The sequence below is a fragment of the Urocampus carinirostris genome, chromosome 2 (assembly GCF_059441175.1).
Source record: "Urocampus carinirostris isolate Australia breed hairy pipefish chromosome 2, RoL_Ucar_1.0, whole genome shotgun sequence".
Lineage (NCBI taxonomy): Eukaryota > Metazoa > Chordata > Actinopteri > Syngnathiformes > Syngnathidae > Urocampus > Urocampus carinirostris.
This window is the reverse complement of record NC_142350.1, coordinates 48,754,447-48,771,968: the sequence shown is the minus strand read 5'-3', so window position 1 is coordinate 48,771,968 and position 17,522 is coordinate 48,754,447. Positions and strand designations below refer to the sequence as shown.

At 38.8% G+C, this 17,522-nt stretch overlaps 3 protein-coding genes across 3 annotated transcripts in view; 2 read left to right on the top strand and 1 right to left on the bottom strand.

Moving 5' to 3' along the window:
- Positions 1-994, top strand: part of phc1 (polyhomeotic homolog 1) — a 14,756-nt gene extending 13,762 nt beyond the window's left edge. Inside the window, exon 15 of the mRNA XM_088326879.1 lies at positions 143-994. Coding sequence (XP_088183005.1) covers positions 143-294 — 152 coding nt within the window. The 3' untranslated portion in view covers positions 295-994. The remainder of the gene's footprint in view (positions 1-142) is intronic.
- styk1b (STY kinase 1b) lies at positions 746-17,522 on the bottom strand. The gene is made up of 10 exons (XM_088326890.1): positions 17,386-17,522; positions 13,667-13,743; positions 11,928-12,098; positions 9,642-9,974; positions 8,122-8,303; positions 7,972-8,046; positions 2,711-2,919; positions 2,605-2,645; positions 1,344-1,440; positions 746-1,278 (listed from the first exon to the last, which is right to left on the bottom strand). The coding sequence occupies exons 2-10, from the start codon at positions 13,719-13,721 to the stop codon at positions 1,086-1,088; spliced, it is 1,356 nt and encodes a 451-aa protein (XP_088183016.1). The 5' UTR covers positions 13,722-13,743; positions 17,386-17,522; the 3' UTR covers positions 746-1,085.
- casp2 (caspase 2, apoptosis-related cysteine peptidase) overlaps positions 5,346-17,522 on the top strand; it is a 61,085-nt gene continuing 48,908 nt past the window's right edge. Inside the window, exons 1-3 of the mRNA XM_088326887.1 lie at positions 5,346-5,392; positions 9,649-9,885; positions 11,944-12,126. The gene's annotated coding sequence lies outside the window, so the exon portion shown is untranslated. The remainder of the gene's footprint in view (positions 5,393-9,648; positions 9,886-11,943; positions 12,127-17,522) is intronic.

Genomic DNA, 17,522 nt, shown 5'->3' with positions numbered 1-17,522 from the left:
AAAGTCCTTTTTTTTGAAAAAAGCAATATGTATTTTAAAAATACAAGAACTGTGGTTTAATAACTAGGGGGAACTGACATTGTTGTCTGCAATCTTTTTTGTGCATTAAATAAACGATGCATTGTGTGTGAATTCCGTCCAGGCTGCGAGGATATGGCGGCTCACTTCCTGTCGCAGGAAATCGACGGGCAGGCCTTGCTTCTCCTCCGTGAGGACCACCTGATCTCCACCATGAACATCAAGTTGGGGCCAGCTCTCAAAATCTGCGCATCCATCAACAGCCTGCGCGAGTGACGGCCTTCCAGCCGACCGTAGAAACGACACTTTGAATTGACAGTTCACATTCTGGACCTTTTAAGGCGCCCAAAAACGTTTTTGGATCGTAGTGCGACATTAACAAACCAGTATGCTAACCTCCATAGTGGGAACTCTGTTTTTGTGGCAGTGAGGTCACTACGTTGCCTTCACGCCGTATATTCAATGGTGCTCTTTTTTTTCCCTGTTACAAGGTCCTGCCTGACAAGGAGGGAAATTCATAACAGTTTGAAATTTAGTTTTGTATTTTTTCCATTTTTCTACTCTCACAAATGTATTTCATCCAGCGTTTGTGGCTAACCAATTGTCAGAAAAATTCCAGGACTGGCTTGAAAAAAAGGCAGTGCCTTAAATCGCGGTTACAATCGTAACCCCAAACGTGTGTTGGAGCGGGGCAGAGTCTTGGTTCGCCTCAGTGAGAAAAACTGAGAGGGATGTATTCACATTTTATTTTTTGTTCAGTTCCAGATGTGAAAATCAGGTCCACAAAGTAAAAAATGCTGCCGAAGCTTTTTTTTCACCGCTGATTCAGTTCTTTCCCCGGAAGTTGGGGAACATTAAAAAACAAAAAGTAGGTAAACAAGTCAGTGAGAAAACATCATTCCACGTTTACATCTGTATTTTCTTTTGCCCGAACTTCAAAAATAAGAGAAAATAAAAATCTCAAATACACAAAGTTCTTTTTCTTCTCTTTCATGTGCAAACTGTAACAGTTGTCTTGGGAAAAGTGCACCAGTACAAAGGCAATAATCTTTTTTTTTTTGTTCTAATCAAAAGATGGTGTAGCTGTTGGCTTCCCCGTAGCCAGCCTCCTGCAGGTAGCGCTCCAGGTTGACGGCCGAAAGCCCCTTGAGGACTTTATCCGAGGCGCTTTTCTCCGCCGACACCAGCTTGCGGGTCACCTCGGCCAGCGTGGGTCGATCCGCTTCTTTCCACTGGCAGCAGTTCTTGATGATGGCGTAGCTGAGGAGAGAATCAAGTGTGAAGTCACATGCTATGAATTTGAGACCAGGTGGTTCTTTACTTACAGAGCATTGGAGCAGTTGGGAGGCCTCTTCAGGCTTTTGCCTCGCTGGTGGAACTGGAGGAGTTCGTTGACTGGGATCTCCGCAAAAGGAGCTTCCCCTGCAAAAAGGGTTTGGGTCTTTAGTCTTGCAATGGTTGGGATAAGGCTCCCCACGTTACGTTTTTACTTTATGGTGGAGGATAAGATGTTTTATCTGGACCCTCTTTAAAGCTTTTTTTCCCCACTACACGACGACAACAAAAACAACTTTGCACTATTTAAATTTTACAGAATGACGAATTATGTCTAGAAGATGCCTGTCTACTATTGGTCAACGCCATATGAAATGCTAGTTTGCGTCATAGCGTTGTGAAAATTACTATCCTTTTGCCTGAACTCCCTCCCACGATGCCACTCTCCATTTCGTGTGCTTCATAAAGACTGCGTTTCAGCGATACAAAACTATTTTTTGCACTGTATGCATTTGCTATGGGTCCCAAGGCTTGCAGTGATGCTAAAGGGAGAAGCAAAAACAATCATGGAAACAAAGTTTACTATTATAAGAATGATGAAGAGGGCACACGAACTACTACTTATGCAAGTAATTATGTGATGTTTATTCCTTCACAAAAATTATGACTGCTGAGTTTTTTTTTTTCCAATTTTGTCATTTTTTAAGAAAAAGGGAAATTTTACTAGAAATGTTTTTGGACCGTCTTAGTTTTTTTGGAGTGTATTTTTCTTCTCAAATCTGTCCCTTTTTCCTGCAAAGAAGGCGAAAAATGTAATTGAAGTATGACGCGTTTCTTGTTGAGCGTTTTTATTCATTTATCAATTTTCTGTTTTTCTCCTAAGAGTTAGGACATTGAATTAATTTTTTTTAATAACCCACTTCAGGTTTTTTTCTTTTTTTTTTTTTCTTACTTGTAGACATTTCTTTCCCCACATAATGAGGAAAACCTTACACCGCTACACTAACTAAATTGCGTCAAAGTTTTGGTTAATAGTGGATATTCTACCTAATAGCACTAACCCTAATGATTATTTTTGGGGTCAAAGAGACAATTTTGAGAACAAAAAAAATATCCAGAAAAATGATAAACTGAAAATATTCCTAAAATGGGGTAATATCAGTAAACAATATTCTAAAAACAAAATATCCAGAAAAGGGCCTTGGAAAAAAATCTGGGAAACGCCAAGTATATGCAATACCCCTCCGTAGATCAGTTTGTTTTCTTTTCAAAAACAGGTAACTGCCTAGTGAGCCGTTAGACTCCACTTACCGAGAGTTGCCATTTCGTACAGTAAGATGCCATAGGACCAACTGCAATGAAATAAATAAATGTGAGCTCAAGAATGAATATAACAAATGTCTGTCTGCATACTCACACGTCGCTGCTGGGCCCTACGGTCCTCTTGGCTAAAATCTCTGGCGCCTGCCACTTCTTCATGTTGGGCTCGTCCTTCTGAGTTGCTCCCTGGTCCTTACGCGTGAAGACCCCATGGAGGCCCCAAAGTTTGGCCGTGTACGCTTTGCTGACCAGGACGCTTCGGGCTCGGAGGTTCCCGTGAAGGAGATCTTTGCTGTGGAGGTACGTCTGCAGAAAAGGCGGTATTAAGGTCAGAATAGCAAATCCCAGAGCAGGGGTCGGGAAAATGGCATAAATTGCTCAGAAATAAAATGGAATTTGAACTATGAATTACTGTATTGTTATATGCGAGAAGATTGTTGCACTTCGATGCCAAGACAACACTGACGACCTACATTGTTCAGTCCAGTGTAAATAGGGCACAGTCTCAACTACAGTTGAAGGTCAAGGTGTCACTCCAACAGCCCCTGCTCTGGCTTCAAATCGCTCAATAATCTGATATATCAAAGCTTATTAAACAATCTGTTATGCTTAATGATGAAAAGCCACCCAAAGGCTCTAGCAAAGCACCCAAAGCAATTTGATTGGGTGAGCAGTAGAATTGAGCTGAGCTATAATCCAGCGTGTGGACTCCTCACCCAGCGCCGTCTGCAATGTAATGTAAACACGTTAGTACCATTTTTTGCAGTTTTTGGGTGACATTTTTACAAAAGAACTTTGCTCGCACCTTGTTTTCAAACCTCTATTTAGGTCGAAAAGAGCCTCAACAGTCATAACTGCAGGATGGAGACAAATTTTAAGTGGTATATCTGTATATTGATGTGGAACACAGGCTCTGGCATAATTATTTTATAGATTTGTAAAATGTGCTTGTTTGGAGAGCGGGTAAGGCAGTTTTGTTGAATTTTGTCTTATATATGTGGTTAGGATCCCCCTCAGAATAAAATCTGTATTGGCAATTTTAGGACCTTGTCAAATGATACCTACGGTACTTCAAGTTACTTGTGACCAATCACAGATGACTTAATTTCTGAAGGGAGCCGTGATCAATGTTCCCTCTAAACTGTGCGCGTGTGCAATTGCACACTGCCCGGATTTTCTCCGTGCAAAAGAAAATCTGCGCATAAAAATCAGGGCTTGAAATTGCAAATCCAGCAAAAATTACAGTGCATGTGGGTAAAACCATCACAGGTTCCCTTGGCGGTTTGCTTTAAATGGGGTATTTTGAAGTCAGTGTAGAAATTGCACAAAGTTGAGAACAGGTTTCTTCGGCTCAGCTCACTAAATTAAGCGGCTCTATCGGTTCCCAAACGGCACTTTATTTTTGTTGTTTTAATCCATTCTATAACCATTATTATGTAACATTAGGACTTTAAAAAGGGGAAAATCAAGCAAAAAAAAAGACCCAAAAAATTCCCAAATGTAAAATGTATTTACAAAATGGAGAAGAAAAAAAAAGGAAAGGAAATAAATGCATGACAAAAAGAAAAGGCAAGAAAATAAGTTTTAAAAAATGATGAGGAAAAAATTATTTTAAAAAAGTAGGGGGAGAAAGAAAAAAAAAGAGAGGGGGAAAAAGACCCGTTTTTGGTGTTCCTTTGATTGGTTTTGGGTTGCAGTCAAATATTTTCCAAATATATCAAGTTAATCTTGTTGCCAACATTGTACCTCCACTAAAAAGTATGATCAAAAACAGTTCGGTATTGTGCAACCGACTAAATAAATCCACAAAAAATGTTAGGGTGACGGAACAAAAGATACTTTTTAAAAAAAGGCAAATCTCATGTGAAAGTCGTTGTAAAAAAAACTAAAGTTGGTGAGCCGTACAACCGTTTCAATACGACAATAGTCAATACATTAAAATGTGAAAAATAATTTAGCATTGCGGCATGGCGGGTGAGTGGTTAGCGCATCTGAGGCACAGCTAAAATCCAGCTACCAGCCTTCCTTTGCAGCGTTTATATGTTCCCCCCGTGCTTACGTGGGTTTCCACGGACACTCCGGTTTCCTCCCACTTTCCAAAAACAGGTTAATTGCCCGGTCCAAATTGTCCCTAGGTGTGAATGTGCGGGTCAGTTGTCTGTCTCCGTGTGTCCTGCGACTGGCTGGCAACCAGTTCAGGGTGTCCCACGCCCATTGGCCGAAGATAGCAGTGGTTGGCTCAAGCACACCCGTGACCCTACTGAGGATAAGCGGTACAGATGGATAGATGAATTTAGCATTGCAGGAAATTCAGCAAAGTGTAACTTGATCTCAGGTTTTGCACATGTATAATAATTGTTTGATTGCCAGTGCCACACGCAGGATCGATGTAGTGTAAAGTCTCAGACCGGTGGAAAATTAGTTGGTCAATAACACACTCTCAAAATGGCCGCCTCGGGGATGATCAAAAACAGGTGGGTATTGCTTTAAACTCTTAATCCAACAACACAAAATGGAACGTTTTGACCTATCAATATTATGTTTGTATCATAAAAGTTACAAAGCAAAATCCAGCTGTAACTATCTACCTGGAGTCACGACGGCAGCCATTTTGAGACTTGTCAAGTAAACACTACATCGATTTCCCCATGGCTTAACTATTGACCAATCAGAGCTCACCTCTCATGATCAAGTCATGATTGGTCATAAACTGAAGCATGAGCAACAGTGAAGCCGCCACCCACTCAAAATGGCTGCCTTCGGATATGGTTAAAATCAGGTGAATTTTGCTTCTTTTAACTCATTATTATAAAAAAAAATGCCACGCTTTGATATTTAAACGACTTTAGACCATTATTGTTACAAAATCTTATGTTTTTACTCCCAATTAATATTTATTGATAAAAATATATATATATAAAACGAATGTTTGACTTTACTTCAGCATTACCAATTGTTTCACTTACCTCCTAAGTAGTCATTAATACTAAATACATAAAACTTAAATAGACCATTTTAAGAAAAATCATACTCAACAACAATTCCTCATTTTTCCTCTTAATAATGCCAACCAATTTTTTTTTAAAAAGCACCCCTTTTTATTCATTTCAAACAACACCACCAAAATCTCGACTCGTGACTATAGTATTTTCATCTACGGTTGCTTTATTTTCTAGAGGGATTCAGTCTTTTAGTGTGAATAAACGACTCAAACAATAACATTAGATTTAAGTTTGCCACATCCTGTTATTTTTTATTTTTATTTTGTAATTCTGGAGTTTTGTTTTGAGCTTAAAATATAATGCTTGATAAAATCGACTGCTTTTTAAAGTCCAAAGGCTGCCATGTATTTGATCAAAATGAATGACAGTCAAATATTCAGAAAATCTCGAGTTCTTGATTGTTAATTGGACAATGGAGCGATTCTATTGGTATCAGGCAGTACAGGTACCGCAAACCCCCCATAGTTAAAATTTAAATTGAATAATTGATTTTTAGTTATAAATATTTACCAGGGAAATACATGCAATATGGAAAATAATCAATTTATTAGACGGCAGGCAGTGCAAAAAGGTTTTTTCCCCCGCTGGCATTGTTTGATTTTACTCAATGGAATTTACCTTTTATCTGACGGATGCCTTGGGCTCGTGTTAGCATTGCGGGAGCGGCTTGACAACAATACTACTCAAGTCACTGCTGCGCCTTCTCGGAATTTGAGCTTACTTTAGGTCACCACGGAAGGATACGCTATAGTAAGCAGTTAAAACTAGCGTGATTGTCACACTGGAGACAATGAAATGAAATGATCTGCATTTATATAGCGCTTTTCAAGTCAATGACTTCCCAAAGCGCTTTACAATGTGCTCCACGTTTCCCAATAGCGGCCTTGCAGCCATGTAAGGCGCTAACCTGCTTATTGGGGGTATTAGGGGTTCAGTGTCTTACCCGAGGAAACTTCGACATGTAACACGGACGTGCCGGGATTCGAACTGGGATCCCTTGATCCCAAGACGAGCGCTCTACCTCCTGAGTTACTGCCGCCCCAATGGACTTTCAAACTACAATAGAACCCCGAGATACAGCGATAACGTCTTGACAGTATTCTTTCTAAGTCAAGTCATGTTTATTTGTATAGCCCTTAATCACAAAAAGTCTCAAAGGGCGGCACAGATTATTGCATACCACAGACTATTATTTCACCATCCCCTGATCTAAAACCTACATGAGGGCAAAGAAAAACTCAAAAACCTCAACATGAGGTAAATGAAGAAACCTTGAGAAGGGACCTCACATGAGGTAATCCGGCTTCCAGGATGACCAGGCCAAAAAGAATGTTGCAATAACTAATAATACACAGATATTGTCAACATAAAATATAGTTTATTCATATGCTATAGAATAGAAGTGTGTTTTAAGCCTAGATTGAAACAGTTCTACTGAGGTTGCAGATTGAATCTCAGGGGGTTAGGGTTAGGGTTAGGGTTAGGGTCATACTACATGAACAATAAATGATGCCCCAAAACATGTGTTTGTCAAACTATGTAGAGTTCGTACGTATAACAAGTTTCCAAGATGCATGTTTGTTATTGAATGATGTCATATGGGATGCTGGTCTGCTATTGCTTTCCGCCATGGCACCATGAAAATACAGATACGCTATTAGCTAAACTACTTCCCAGAATGCTTTTCTCTCTCTTTGTTCAGTTCAGAATCTCGTGTGTTATGTCTTTGCAAGTAAGTGAGATACAGCACTGTATTTTTTAGCACTGTAATTATCCGCTAGGGGTCCCAAGACTTGCAGTGACGCTAAACGCAGAAGCAAAAAGAAGGTGACCAGGGAAACGAAGCTTGTATTTATAAAGAACTATCAAGAATGCACACAAATCAGTACCCTCGCTAAGGTGTATGGTCGTAACCAATCAATGCTTGGGGCTATTACTAAAAATAAGGCAGAGAAATCATCTAAAGGGTATGGCAATCCGTGCAAATGGAAGCTTTAAAATCAGTTACAACTTTAAACCCCGCATTCACCTGTTACACTACTGTACCAACTGACGTCACGTCACACCAAAGGTAAATAAAATGTAATGTATAGTTATTTATGTTGTCTAATCATATACATGTAAATTACATATTAGTAGTCCTTACTATGTACTATTTTGTCAATCTAATGTCTTTATCTAGAGTTTCTTTCTTTCTATCTAGGTTGGAAATGCATTAGCATAACCATAGTTTCCTATCCCCAGCTAAACACCAATTTTGCCTTAATATCCCCCACATCCTGAGGGGTTTACTGAATTTTGATTTTTCTGAAAATGTGATTTGCTCGTCAATTATCATAGAAAAATGTAAACAAACCAATGCTGAGACCACATGTTGGGCCATGGTGAAAAGTCTCCGCTCTGTCATCTCACATGGTGGATTCACGTCTTCCTACACAAGGGAGAAAAAAAACAACGTTTGGCTTACTTGCTTCACTTCCGCTATGACGTTTTGAAATATAAATACTTGTCGGCATCGCCACAGAAAGCTGAGCAGGTCCCGGTTCTCCAGCTCCTCCACCACCGTCACCAGGGGGGCTCGAAGGGAGACCACCCCCATCAGCTCGGGCAAGAAGGGATGCGGGCCCAGCTGGGCCAGGAAGGAGGCGAAGCCCAAGAAGTTGTGCCTCTCCAGGGTGTCGGCAGAGTCTGCGGATAAATACCGGCTTAGTAAAACTCGCTACTTGTAGTACTAGTCAAAAACTACTACAGGGGTTACCAACGTGGGGCTCGCGAGCACCATGTAGTCCCTTAAGAACACATGAGTAGCCCCTTCCCTCTGAAAACAGCTTAGCAGGGATGGGCCTTTGTGATTTTCTTGAGTGTTAGTGTCGCGCTTGTGCGTGTGCTGACTTGGTAATTACATAGTAATATCATATATAAAAACATTCTAAATTATTTTCAAAATTCATATCAAACTGGTAGTACATTGTGCTAATCAGTAATGAAAAACTAAGTTTCAGCTTCAAAAAGGTTGGTGGTCTCTGACCAATGTGTTCACTTGTAGAAAAATTCAAATTAAATTAATAGTTATTTGGAGTGATTATTCAATATTTTTGATAGTTCGAATGCTCAAAATTCCGACTGATTATTGTCCTTTTCATTCAAAATCACATATTTGCTTTCAGATTCGTAATTGGCAGTTAAAAAATGATTTATCTTTAATAATATTCGTTCTTTTGCTTCATTTTGAAGATTTTTTTTTTTACGTTTGGGAGGAATTATTTTAATTATTTAGAAAATTGTACATATGAATTAAAATGGGCATTCAATGGGTTAGTCTTTTGTTAACTATATTTTTATCCCTCTCCCCCCCAAAAAAGGAAAACATGAGGAGCAATAGTCAATTTTTATTTTGATTTATTTGGAAATATGTATTTTTAAATGGGTTATATCGCTTTGATTTTTTCTTGTTTTTTTGTTTTGTTTATTTGATTAGAAAATATGAAAAGTTGTGTGGTTATTTTTTTAATATATGATTTATTTTTATTTTTAATGAGCTGTTTATTGTGTGAAATGTATTTTCTTTTTTATGGAATATAAGAGATTGTGTGGCCACAATCTTTTTAACTCGAAAAAAGTTGTTCTTTTCTTTATGATGCATGCTTGATGTTTGAATTTAATGCCAATTACAGTACTACTTGTACTAGCACACAAATATAGGATACTGTATATTTTCCCTAACTTTAACACAAGGTGCTAAATGTGAGGGAATCAAGGTTATAGAATGTAATAAAGTTTTAATAGCATTTACTCCTTTAAGTCAAGTCATTCTTAGTTGTATAGCCCTTAATCACAAGAGTCTCAAAGTGCTGCACAGACCACAGACTATAATGGACTACGGACTATTATTACACCATCCCCTGATCTAAAACCTGCATGAGGGCAAGGAATAACACAATAACCTCTGCTTGAGGAAAATTAAGAAATCTTGAGAAGGAACCACACAAGTGTAGCCAACTAGTCTAACTACTGAATGCTTCTTACCATTTAGTACTCGTAAGACTACGTTCCTGTTCTCCATCCTGGCCCTGTACAAGGACACTGACGAGTTGGACCTCAACGGGAAGGAACCGGCCAACGGCGCCACCAAATTGAAGGATTCTGGCAGCCTCTGGCGCGGCAGCTCCCTGGGCTGGACGAGGGCCTCGGCGGCGGGCTCGTAAGGAGGCCCTTGGGCCCCTGAGGACAGCGGGGGCATGTCCACCGACAGGGAGAGCTTTTTGGTTGGGTAAGTGCTGGGCGGTTGGAAGGTGGAGTATGAGGTGGGCATGTCCAGGGCGATGCTTTCATGTTCCAGTACATTGATGCCGGGTGGTGCTGTTGAGAAATGAAAGGAAGCGATAGAAAAATTAAAGTGACAGTGTGTAATAAATTACCACAAGAGGTCTTTGCTGCTTTAAATGGAGCTGAAGCATATTCAATCGAAGAAGACACACTACGGAAACTTGATGAGATACTGCTTGGCAAAATTTAAAGCCTACCAACATATTTTTTTTGCCTGTGCAAGGATCCTTTCACCCCGTGACAGGACATGAAAGCTCCTGTTGATCCCCATAATACACCCCGAGTGGCTAAAAAGAGCCAAGACTTAGAGTTTGTCAGATCTGATATAAGACGGTAACTTAAGCGGGTATGGGGAGAAGATTCTATAAAGGCCGATATAAGACTGCAAGAGCCAACAATAATTTGTCAAGCATCTGTATCCTGAATCATAGAACTGTGGACCAGCGTTGGAAGAAAGGTGACCCTTAAGGAGAAGACAAGCTAACAATACCAGTAGCGGCTAGCCATAGCCTACATCCATGTGGCTAACATGAGTGGCTGGAGAAGGAAATAGTGGAAAAAATAGAAGACGCATGGATGAAGCAAACTTCATTTATATGAAACAGCTAACAATAGCGACAAGCGATTAGCATGTATCCAACTGGCTAACATGAGTGACTAGAAAAAGAAACAATGGTTAAAAAAGTCCAAGACGCCCGAATTCCAGAACTCGGCGGCTTTCGCTGCCAGGAATAGCTTTGAGTTGAGGGAAGATGATCTAATATACAGGGCAGATAATAACAGCAGCTGGCGGCGAGCCATAACCTGCTGCCAACCGGTTAGTATCAGTTGCTAAAGGAGGAAACGGTGGAAAAACAGATGCCTAAATCATCGAAATAAGCAATGTTCGCTTGATTGACCAGCTATGGAAGGCAAGTGACACTGAAGGATGAAGCAGGAGCAGCTAACAATAACCACGAACCATAACCTGCTGCCAACCGGCTAACACGAGTTGCTGGAGAACTAGACTGGGAAAAAAACGGGAATATGCTTGGACAAAGCAAGCTTTCTTTACATGCTAACAATAATAGTAGCTAGCGGCGAGCCATAGCCTGCAGCCAAGTAGCTAACATGACTGGCTAGAGAACAAAACAGGGAAAAAAAACATTGGAAGATGTCTGACGAATTAAGCTTGATTTACATGAGGCAGCTAACAATAGCAACTAGCAATGAGCCATAACCTGCAGCCAAGTGGCTAACATGAGGAACTACAGAAGGAAACAGTGGAAAGAAAGTCAAAAATGCCTGAATAATAGAAATTGGCAAATTTCGCTTGCAGGATCCAGCTGTGGACGTTGGGAAAAATGAATATACACACGGAGCAGAAAAAGATAACAAATGCAGCTGGTGGTGGCGAGCCATAGCCTGCAGTCAAGTGTCTTACACGAGTGGCTAGAGAAGGAAACCGTGGAAACATTTAGAAAATACCCGGAAAAAGAGTGGAAGATGCCTAAATCACGAAACTCGGCGACATTTGCGTGCACGACCAGTTGTGAAAGCAAGTTACACAGAATGACAAAGCAAGCCTGAATTTCACGGAGCAGCTAACAATAACAATTGCAGCAAGCAATGAGCCATAGCCTGCAATCAAGTGGATAGAAATAAAAACTGTGAAAAAAGTCATTTGCCTGAAACACTGGACTCCACGGGCGAGGGACACTGGATTAATTGACATGGAGAAGCTCTCAATGACCATAGTGGCTAGCAGAGTGACTAACATTAGTGGCTAGAGAAGGAAACAGTGGTAAAATCCCAAAATTTCGTAGTAAAGATGGTGGGCAAAGAATAATGCTTATGAGATAGTCATTTTGTTTTTGGTTATTATTTGAATCAATAGTGTTTCATTTCAATTCATGAACCACTAGGGCTCGCTTTTCACATTGGGGCTGAAGGGTTTTGGTCTAAAACAGCTCTTTACTGCCATCTACTGGTGAGTTTTGCCCGTACCGTCTATGCCGTGCAGCTCCCTCCTGAAGGTGGTCTTCCGGGTGCTGAAACGGATGCGCTCAACTTTCTCGGGGCAGAAGCGCAAAAGGAAGATGAAGATTAGCGTAACCACAAAAGTGGCCAGCAGGAGCAGCGGCACCACAATCACTTCCTTCTCATATTCGCGGATCTCTGAGCAGGGAGGGAAAAAAAGGAGAGTGTGAGTACAATAACTTATCTTCGGACGGTTGGTTGAGTATAAATACAGTACCGGTATATGGCAGTGTTTCATGTTTTGTTCAGTTATAGCCAATTCGTTTTCAAGATTATGATTCATTGTCTCGGCACTCTTGTTTATTGTTCTATCCACTTGTGAGTACAGATCCTGCATCATCATTCTTTCATGTTTTGTTCATTTAGAGCCATTTAACCATTCCACATATTGTTGTTTGGATCCCTTAACCACAAGGGTTTTTAGGGGCCCCATTTCCTGTAGCATGTCTTGGGCAAGTACAGCCTAGTGGGACCCATCCCTCTTCAGGCCAACTTATACTGTGTCTAATTTCTTTCATGTTTTTTTTTTTTGTTCAGTTAAAGCCGGTTTGTGTTTTAGCATTATTTTTCACGTTATTATTGCCCTTTGTAATTGTCCGTCTTTCATGTTTTGTTCTCTTAGAGCTACTTTGTGTGCCAGCATATTCTGCATATTTTGTTTATTTAGAATTGGATAGTGTTCCAGCAATATACTTCATTGTCTCAACATCATAACCCTCATGTTTTGTTCCGTTTAAGGTACTTTTTCTTTTAAACATGTGTTTCCTCTCTTCATGTTTTGTTCATTTAGAACTAGTTAGTGTTCATCATTATGTTTCAATGTCTCGTTGTCTCTGCACTCTCGGTATGTTCTATCCACACTAGAGTACATTTCCTGCGTTCTCTTCCTTTTATGATTTGTCTATTTTGCACTTGTTCGTCATGGCCTTTTCATTGGTCTGTCAACATGTGGGAACATCTCTTGTGACTTCTACTTACGTGGTTTGTTTAGTTAAAATGAGTTGGTGTTCCACCGTTATATTTGTTCGATACAAGTGCAAGTATATTTCTTGTGTTGTCTTTCTTTCATGTTTTGTTCAGTTAGAGCTAGTTTGTCACGCAATTCTTCTTGTTGTTCTTTCTGTGCCTGGGAAGTTTTCTTGGGTTGTCAATTTTCGTGTTTTGTTTTGTTAGTTCTAGTTAGTGTGCCTGCATTTTCTGTTTCAGCCTACCTTCGTGTTTTGTTCAGTTAGATCCGGTTTGTGTTCCAACATTACGTTTCTATTATCTATCCACGTGTAAGTACATATCATGTGGTGTCTTCCTTTCATGTTTTGTTCAAATGTGTTCAAGTGTCTATTCCAACATATGCTTCATCATGTTTTTTTCCGTGTTTTGTTCAGTTAGCGCTACTTGGTATTCCAACATATCCTCTGTTGTCTTATTTTCATATTTTGTTCAGTTAGAACTAAATGGTATTCCATGATATCCTTTGTCTGCCATGATTTGTTCTTTACATCTAGTTATTGTTTCCACATTATATAGAAGGGATATTTAGTTGAGTAGTAGTAAACTACATTGTTCTGTTTCTTTATACGATACTAATTCCATGGATCTTTTGCTATTATCAGTCTGATAAATATCACTTTTATAACAGCCATGCATCCCTTATATCTTAGACTTGTGAAAATCTTTGACGCTCTATAAAATGCATTTAAAATACTTACCGCAGATCGTGTCTCCTTGTTCGCAGCGGAAGTCTGCGTCAGATATTGATGACATTTTTTCTGAGAGGAGTGCGAGCCTACGGAGGAAAGTTTACGATTAAAAATTGTTAACTTTTCAGCTCAGATCTAAACATAGCTTGTCTGAGAAATTCATAGGCTTCCAGAAACCCTCAAATGATCTCAGCCTTGAATACATTTAGGTCAAAGACTATTCATAGCAAGATTTAATCACTTAAATGGAATTTTCGGAAGATTTTCGGACCGGTATGTTGTGTTCTAGTACTTGTAAAGCAGCATTCTCGGTCAGATATTTTTGGTTTTGTCTTTCAGGACCCGTAAACTCCCAGTCCGGTCGACTCAAATGTGTGATCAAGCTTTGTTTGTAAAAGGTAGTCAAACATATTAAACAAACACGGAAAACTGTCATCCTGATCCAGAGACGAGTTGGCACCGACCGAGATCTCAAAAGTGTGTACGTTTATGTACTTAGAGACGTATGCAAAAAGCTTTACATTTGAATAAGAGATTCCAAAACAGTGCAATGTGATCGACCGTGTCCTGGAAAATTATCCAATTTCACTCGGAGTTATTTATTTACGAGAAAATTTATCTTTGGCTAGGATGACAATGTAGAGCAGGGGTGTCAAACTCATTTTAACTCTCGATAGAACAAACATTCTCTCGGGGGCCGGACTTGTAGATGAGAGAGAGAGAGAGAGAGAGAGAGAGAGAGAGAGAGAAACAAAAGAGATAAAAAGAGAAATAGTGAGAGAGGGGGAAAGAGAGAAAGTAAGAAATCCAAAGAGAAATGGAAAGACAGAAAGATAGAAGGAGAGAAAAAAGCGAAGAAAGAGAGAGATACAAAGAGGAAAAAAGAAAGAAAAAGGAAGAGTGAGAGAGAGAGAAAGAGAGTCAGAGAGAGAGAAAGAAATAAAAGTACAGCATTTGTGAGAGGCACCTGGCTTTTGCAACATAAAGTGGACATATTTCAACCTGCAGCTCGTTTTTCGCATGGACTTCCCTCAGCATTGTCTTGCGGACCAGATTCAATCCCTTAGCGGGCCTGATCCGGCCCGCGGGACGCCTGCTTGACACCCCTTCTGTAGAGCGTAATACTCAATTTCAAATGTTTTTTAGGGATGAAATCCGGTGTTTTGGTTTACGGATGCCGGGCAGTAAAATCGACACGAAAAAGCAGAAGGGAAATTTTCATTTCACGTGTGTATCTAACGTTTTCAACTCATGTAACACAATATTAACTTTAAAGTCAATTAAAATGGCGGCATGATAAATTTATTGTACTTAAATTGTATGCCGATGCTAATTTTTAGCAATACTAACGTTTACTTATTAACTAATCAATTTGTTTTACACAACAACAAAAACGTAAAAATGGTTTCTTATTTTCAAGTATATCTTTATATGGGGGGAAAATATATTATAAATAGAAAAAATAATCACTTTATATTTCAAAAATATTTTCTCGGTTAAGTGAAAAGATATAACGCTTAACAAATTAGATTATGAAAATTTAAAAAAATGTTTTTTCAAGTTATTTTTTTGCTTCTTGGTAAAAATAGTTCCATCACGATCATAGATTTTCTTTAAGTAAAATACTTGGAATAATTGTATAATGAGGTAGAGTATATTCGATCATTTTAAAAATCAAATTGTTCTTATAACTGTAAACTGTACTATATTTAAGAAATAATTTGATAATCACATAATAATTATGAAATAAAACTATGAAACTAAAAATGATTATTTCAAAAATGTAATAAGGTAAAGTGTATTTTGTTCTTAAAACATAATTTTATACTTTAAACAATCAATCGCATCATAAATTATATAATGAATCTCAAAATAATTGCTATTTTTGGAAAAAGTACTTGTGAAACACTTATTACTATCTAAAAAAGGGTGTCAAACAGGCGGTCTACGGGGCGGAACCGGTCCGCTAAGGGAATGAATCCGGCCTGCGAGATAAGGCTTAGGGAAGCGCAAGAGAAAAACAAGCTGCTAGTTGAAATATGTCCATTTGATGTTGCCAAAGCAAGGTGCCTTTCACAAAGACGCTGTAGTTGTATTTCTCTCGTTCTCTCTCTTCCTCCTTTTTCTCTCACGCTCTATCTTTCTCTTTCTCTCTCTTTGTTCCTCTATGTCTCTTTCTCTGTGTCTTTTTACCTTCTTATGCTCCCTCTTCCTTTTATCATTTTCTCTCTTCTTTCTCTCTTGCTTTCCCCTTTTCTCGTTCTATCCTCTTTGCTCTCCATTTCACTTTGGATTTCTTTCTTTCTCTTTCTTTCCCTCTCTCTCACTATTTCTCTTTTTGATCTATTTTGTTTCTCACATTCTCTCTCTTTCTCCCTTTCTCTCTTTCCTTGTCCCACATTTTTCTCTCCCTCTCTCTTATTTCTTTCTCTCTTTTTTTCTCTCTCCTCAATCTGCTAGTCCGGCCCCCGAGAGAATGTTTTTTTTTCTATTGTGTGGCCCCCGAATTCAAATGAGCTTGACACCCCTGAACTAAAATGATAATGTGTGAAAACTTTCTTACCTTAGGAAAAATAATTATTCTATTTTTAAACTGTGTAGTTAAAAAAAAAAACTTAAAATGAAAATCACTGGCTTTCATTTGCCTTATGGGATAATCCTATAATGGAGAGTTATTGTACAAGATAAACAAATATGATAAAGAAAGAAAAATCTCCCTTAAAATTAGGTTCAAAAATATTTAGCAGTGTATATACAGAACTGCCTCAGAAAATTTAGACTACTGTGATAAAGATCTCTGTCAGGCCTTCTGAATTCATGACAAACCAACTGTGATAATTCTGGGTTTTCCTTTTTTATTTGTTACTAATTCTGATTTACAGCTTAAAAGTATACTTTTTAGATAGAATATTTGAGTTTTTTGCCTTAATCAACAATATTAAAACAATAAAAGTCTTGTAATGAATCGTGAATGTATGACTTTTAAAAAATGTATTTATTATACTGTATATCATTAATATAATGTTTTTTTTTTTTATCCTTGCACATTTTTATATTTGCTTTTAGTTTTACTTGCTCTAAAAGGAGAAGTCCTCCTAATTTTGTTTTATCATTCTATAATGACAATAAAGGCCATTCATTCAAATCGCATTACAGAAAACTTTATCATAATATTCCCATTTTTTGAGACAGTCTTATAGATGCACTTTTACCCAAATTTCCTAACTGTAAGGAATCATTTTCTTGTTTTATTATATTTCTGTTTTCCTGTAAATTGCAGTCGAAATCAGGTTCTCACCAATAGCCCTCTTATATAGCTTTGGCCTAGATCTTTATCACGGGCAATCATCGGAAATAGGTCTCCGCTGTTGTTACACGTCAGTAGAGACACTGATTGTCCCGTGCGTACAACTAACATGTCTTTTAACCATAAAATCCAGCTTAACAAGTTTTCCTCCTATTGTGATGAAGTCCTGACAAACGGCACGGAGAAATTGACCCAGAATTACATGAAATGTGACTCGTTGAAAATGTCTCCTGGAATAGTTAAGAGTGACAGAAGGGAGGGCAAACCAGTAGATCCACATTTCTCACGTTGAATGACACGCCTGGTAAGGGGAAAACCATAAGCGCCCGCAATATCTCAATAAGACAACCGTGGAGTGGTTTTACTTCTTTCTTTATCATCAGTGATTCTTTAACATGAAAACACTGTTCTCTCCTCTTACCTTTTGCTTGTAAATCCTCCAGAATATTCTCTCTAGTGCCGCCTTCATGAAATCCGTCTTAAATCCCGGATGGCTTCTACATGCTCTTGTTTTGTTTCCTTCTGTAAGACTGTCAGCATACACCTGTTTGTCTATGC

What these genes read in the sequence shown, in the direction of transcription:
- styk1b (XM_088326890.1), bottom strand. Translation starts at nt 13,721, where the DNA reads ATGTCATCAATATCTGACGCAGACTTCCGCTGCGAACAAGGAGACACG. An exon ending in GTACGAAATGGCAACTCTCG is followed by an intron (nt 1,441 to 2,604) that starts GTAAGTGGAGTC and finishes CCCTTTTTGCAG; the next exon opens with GGGAAGCTCCTTTTGCGGAG. An exon ending in CCCAACTGCTCCAATGCTCT is followed by an intron (nt 1,279 to 1,343) that starts GTAAGTAAAGAA and finishes TTCTCTCCTCAG; the next exon opens with CTACGCCATCATCAAGAACT.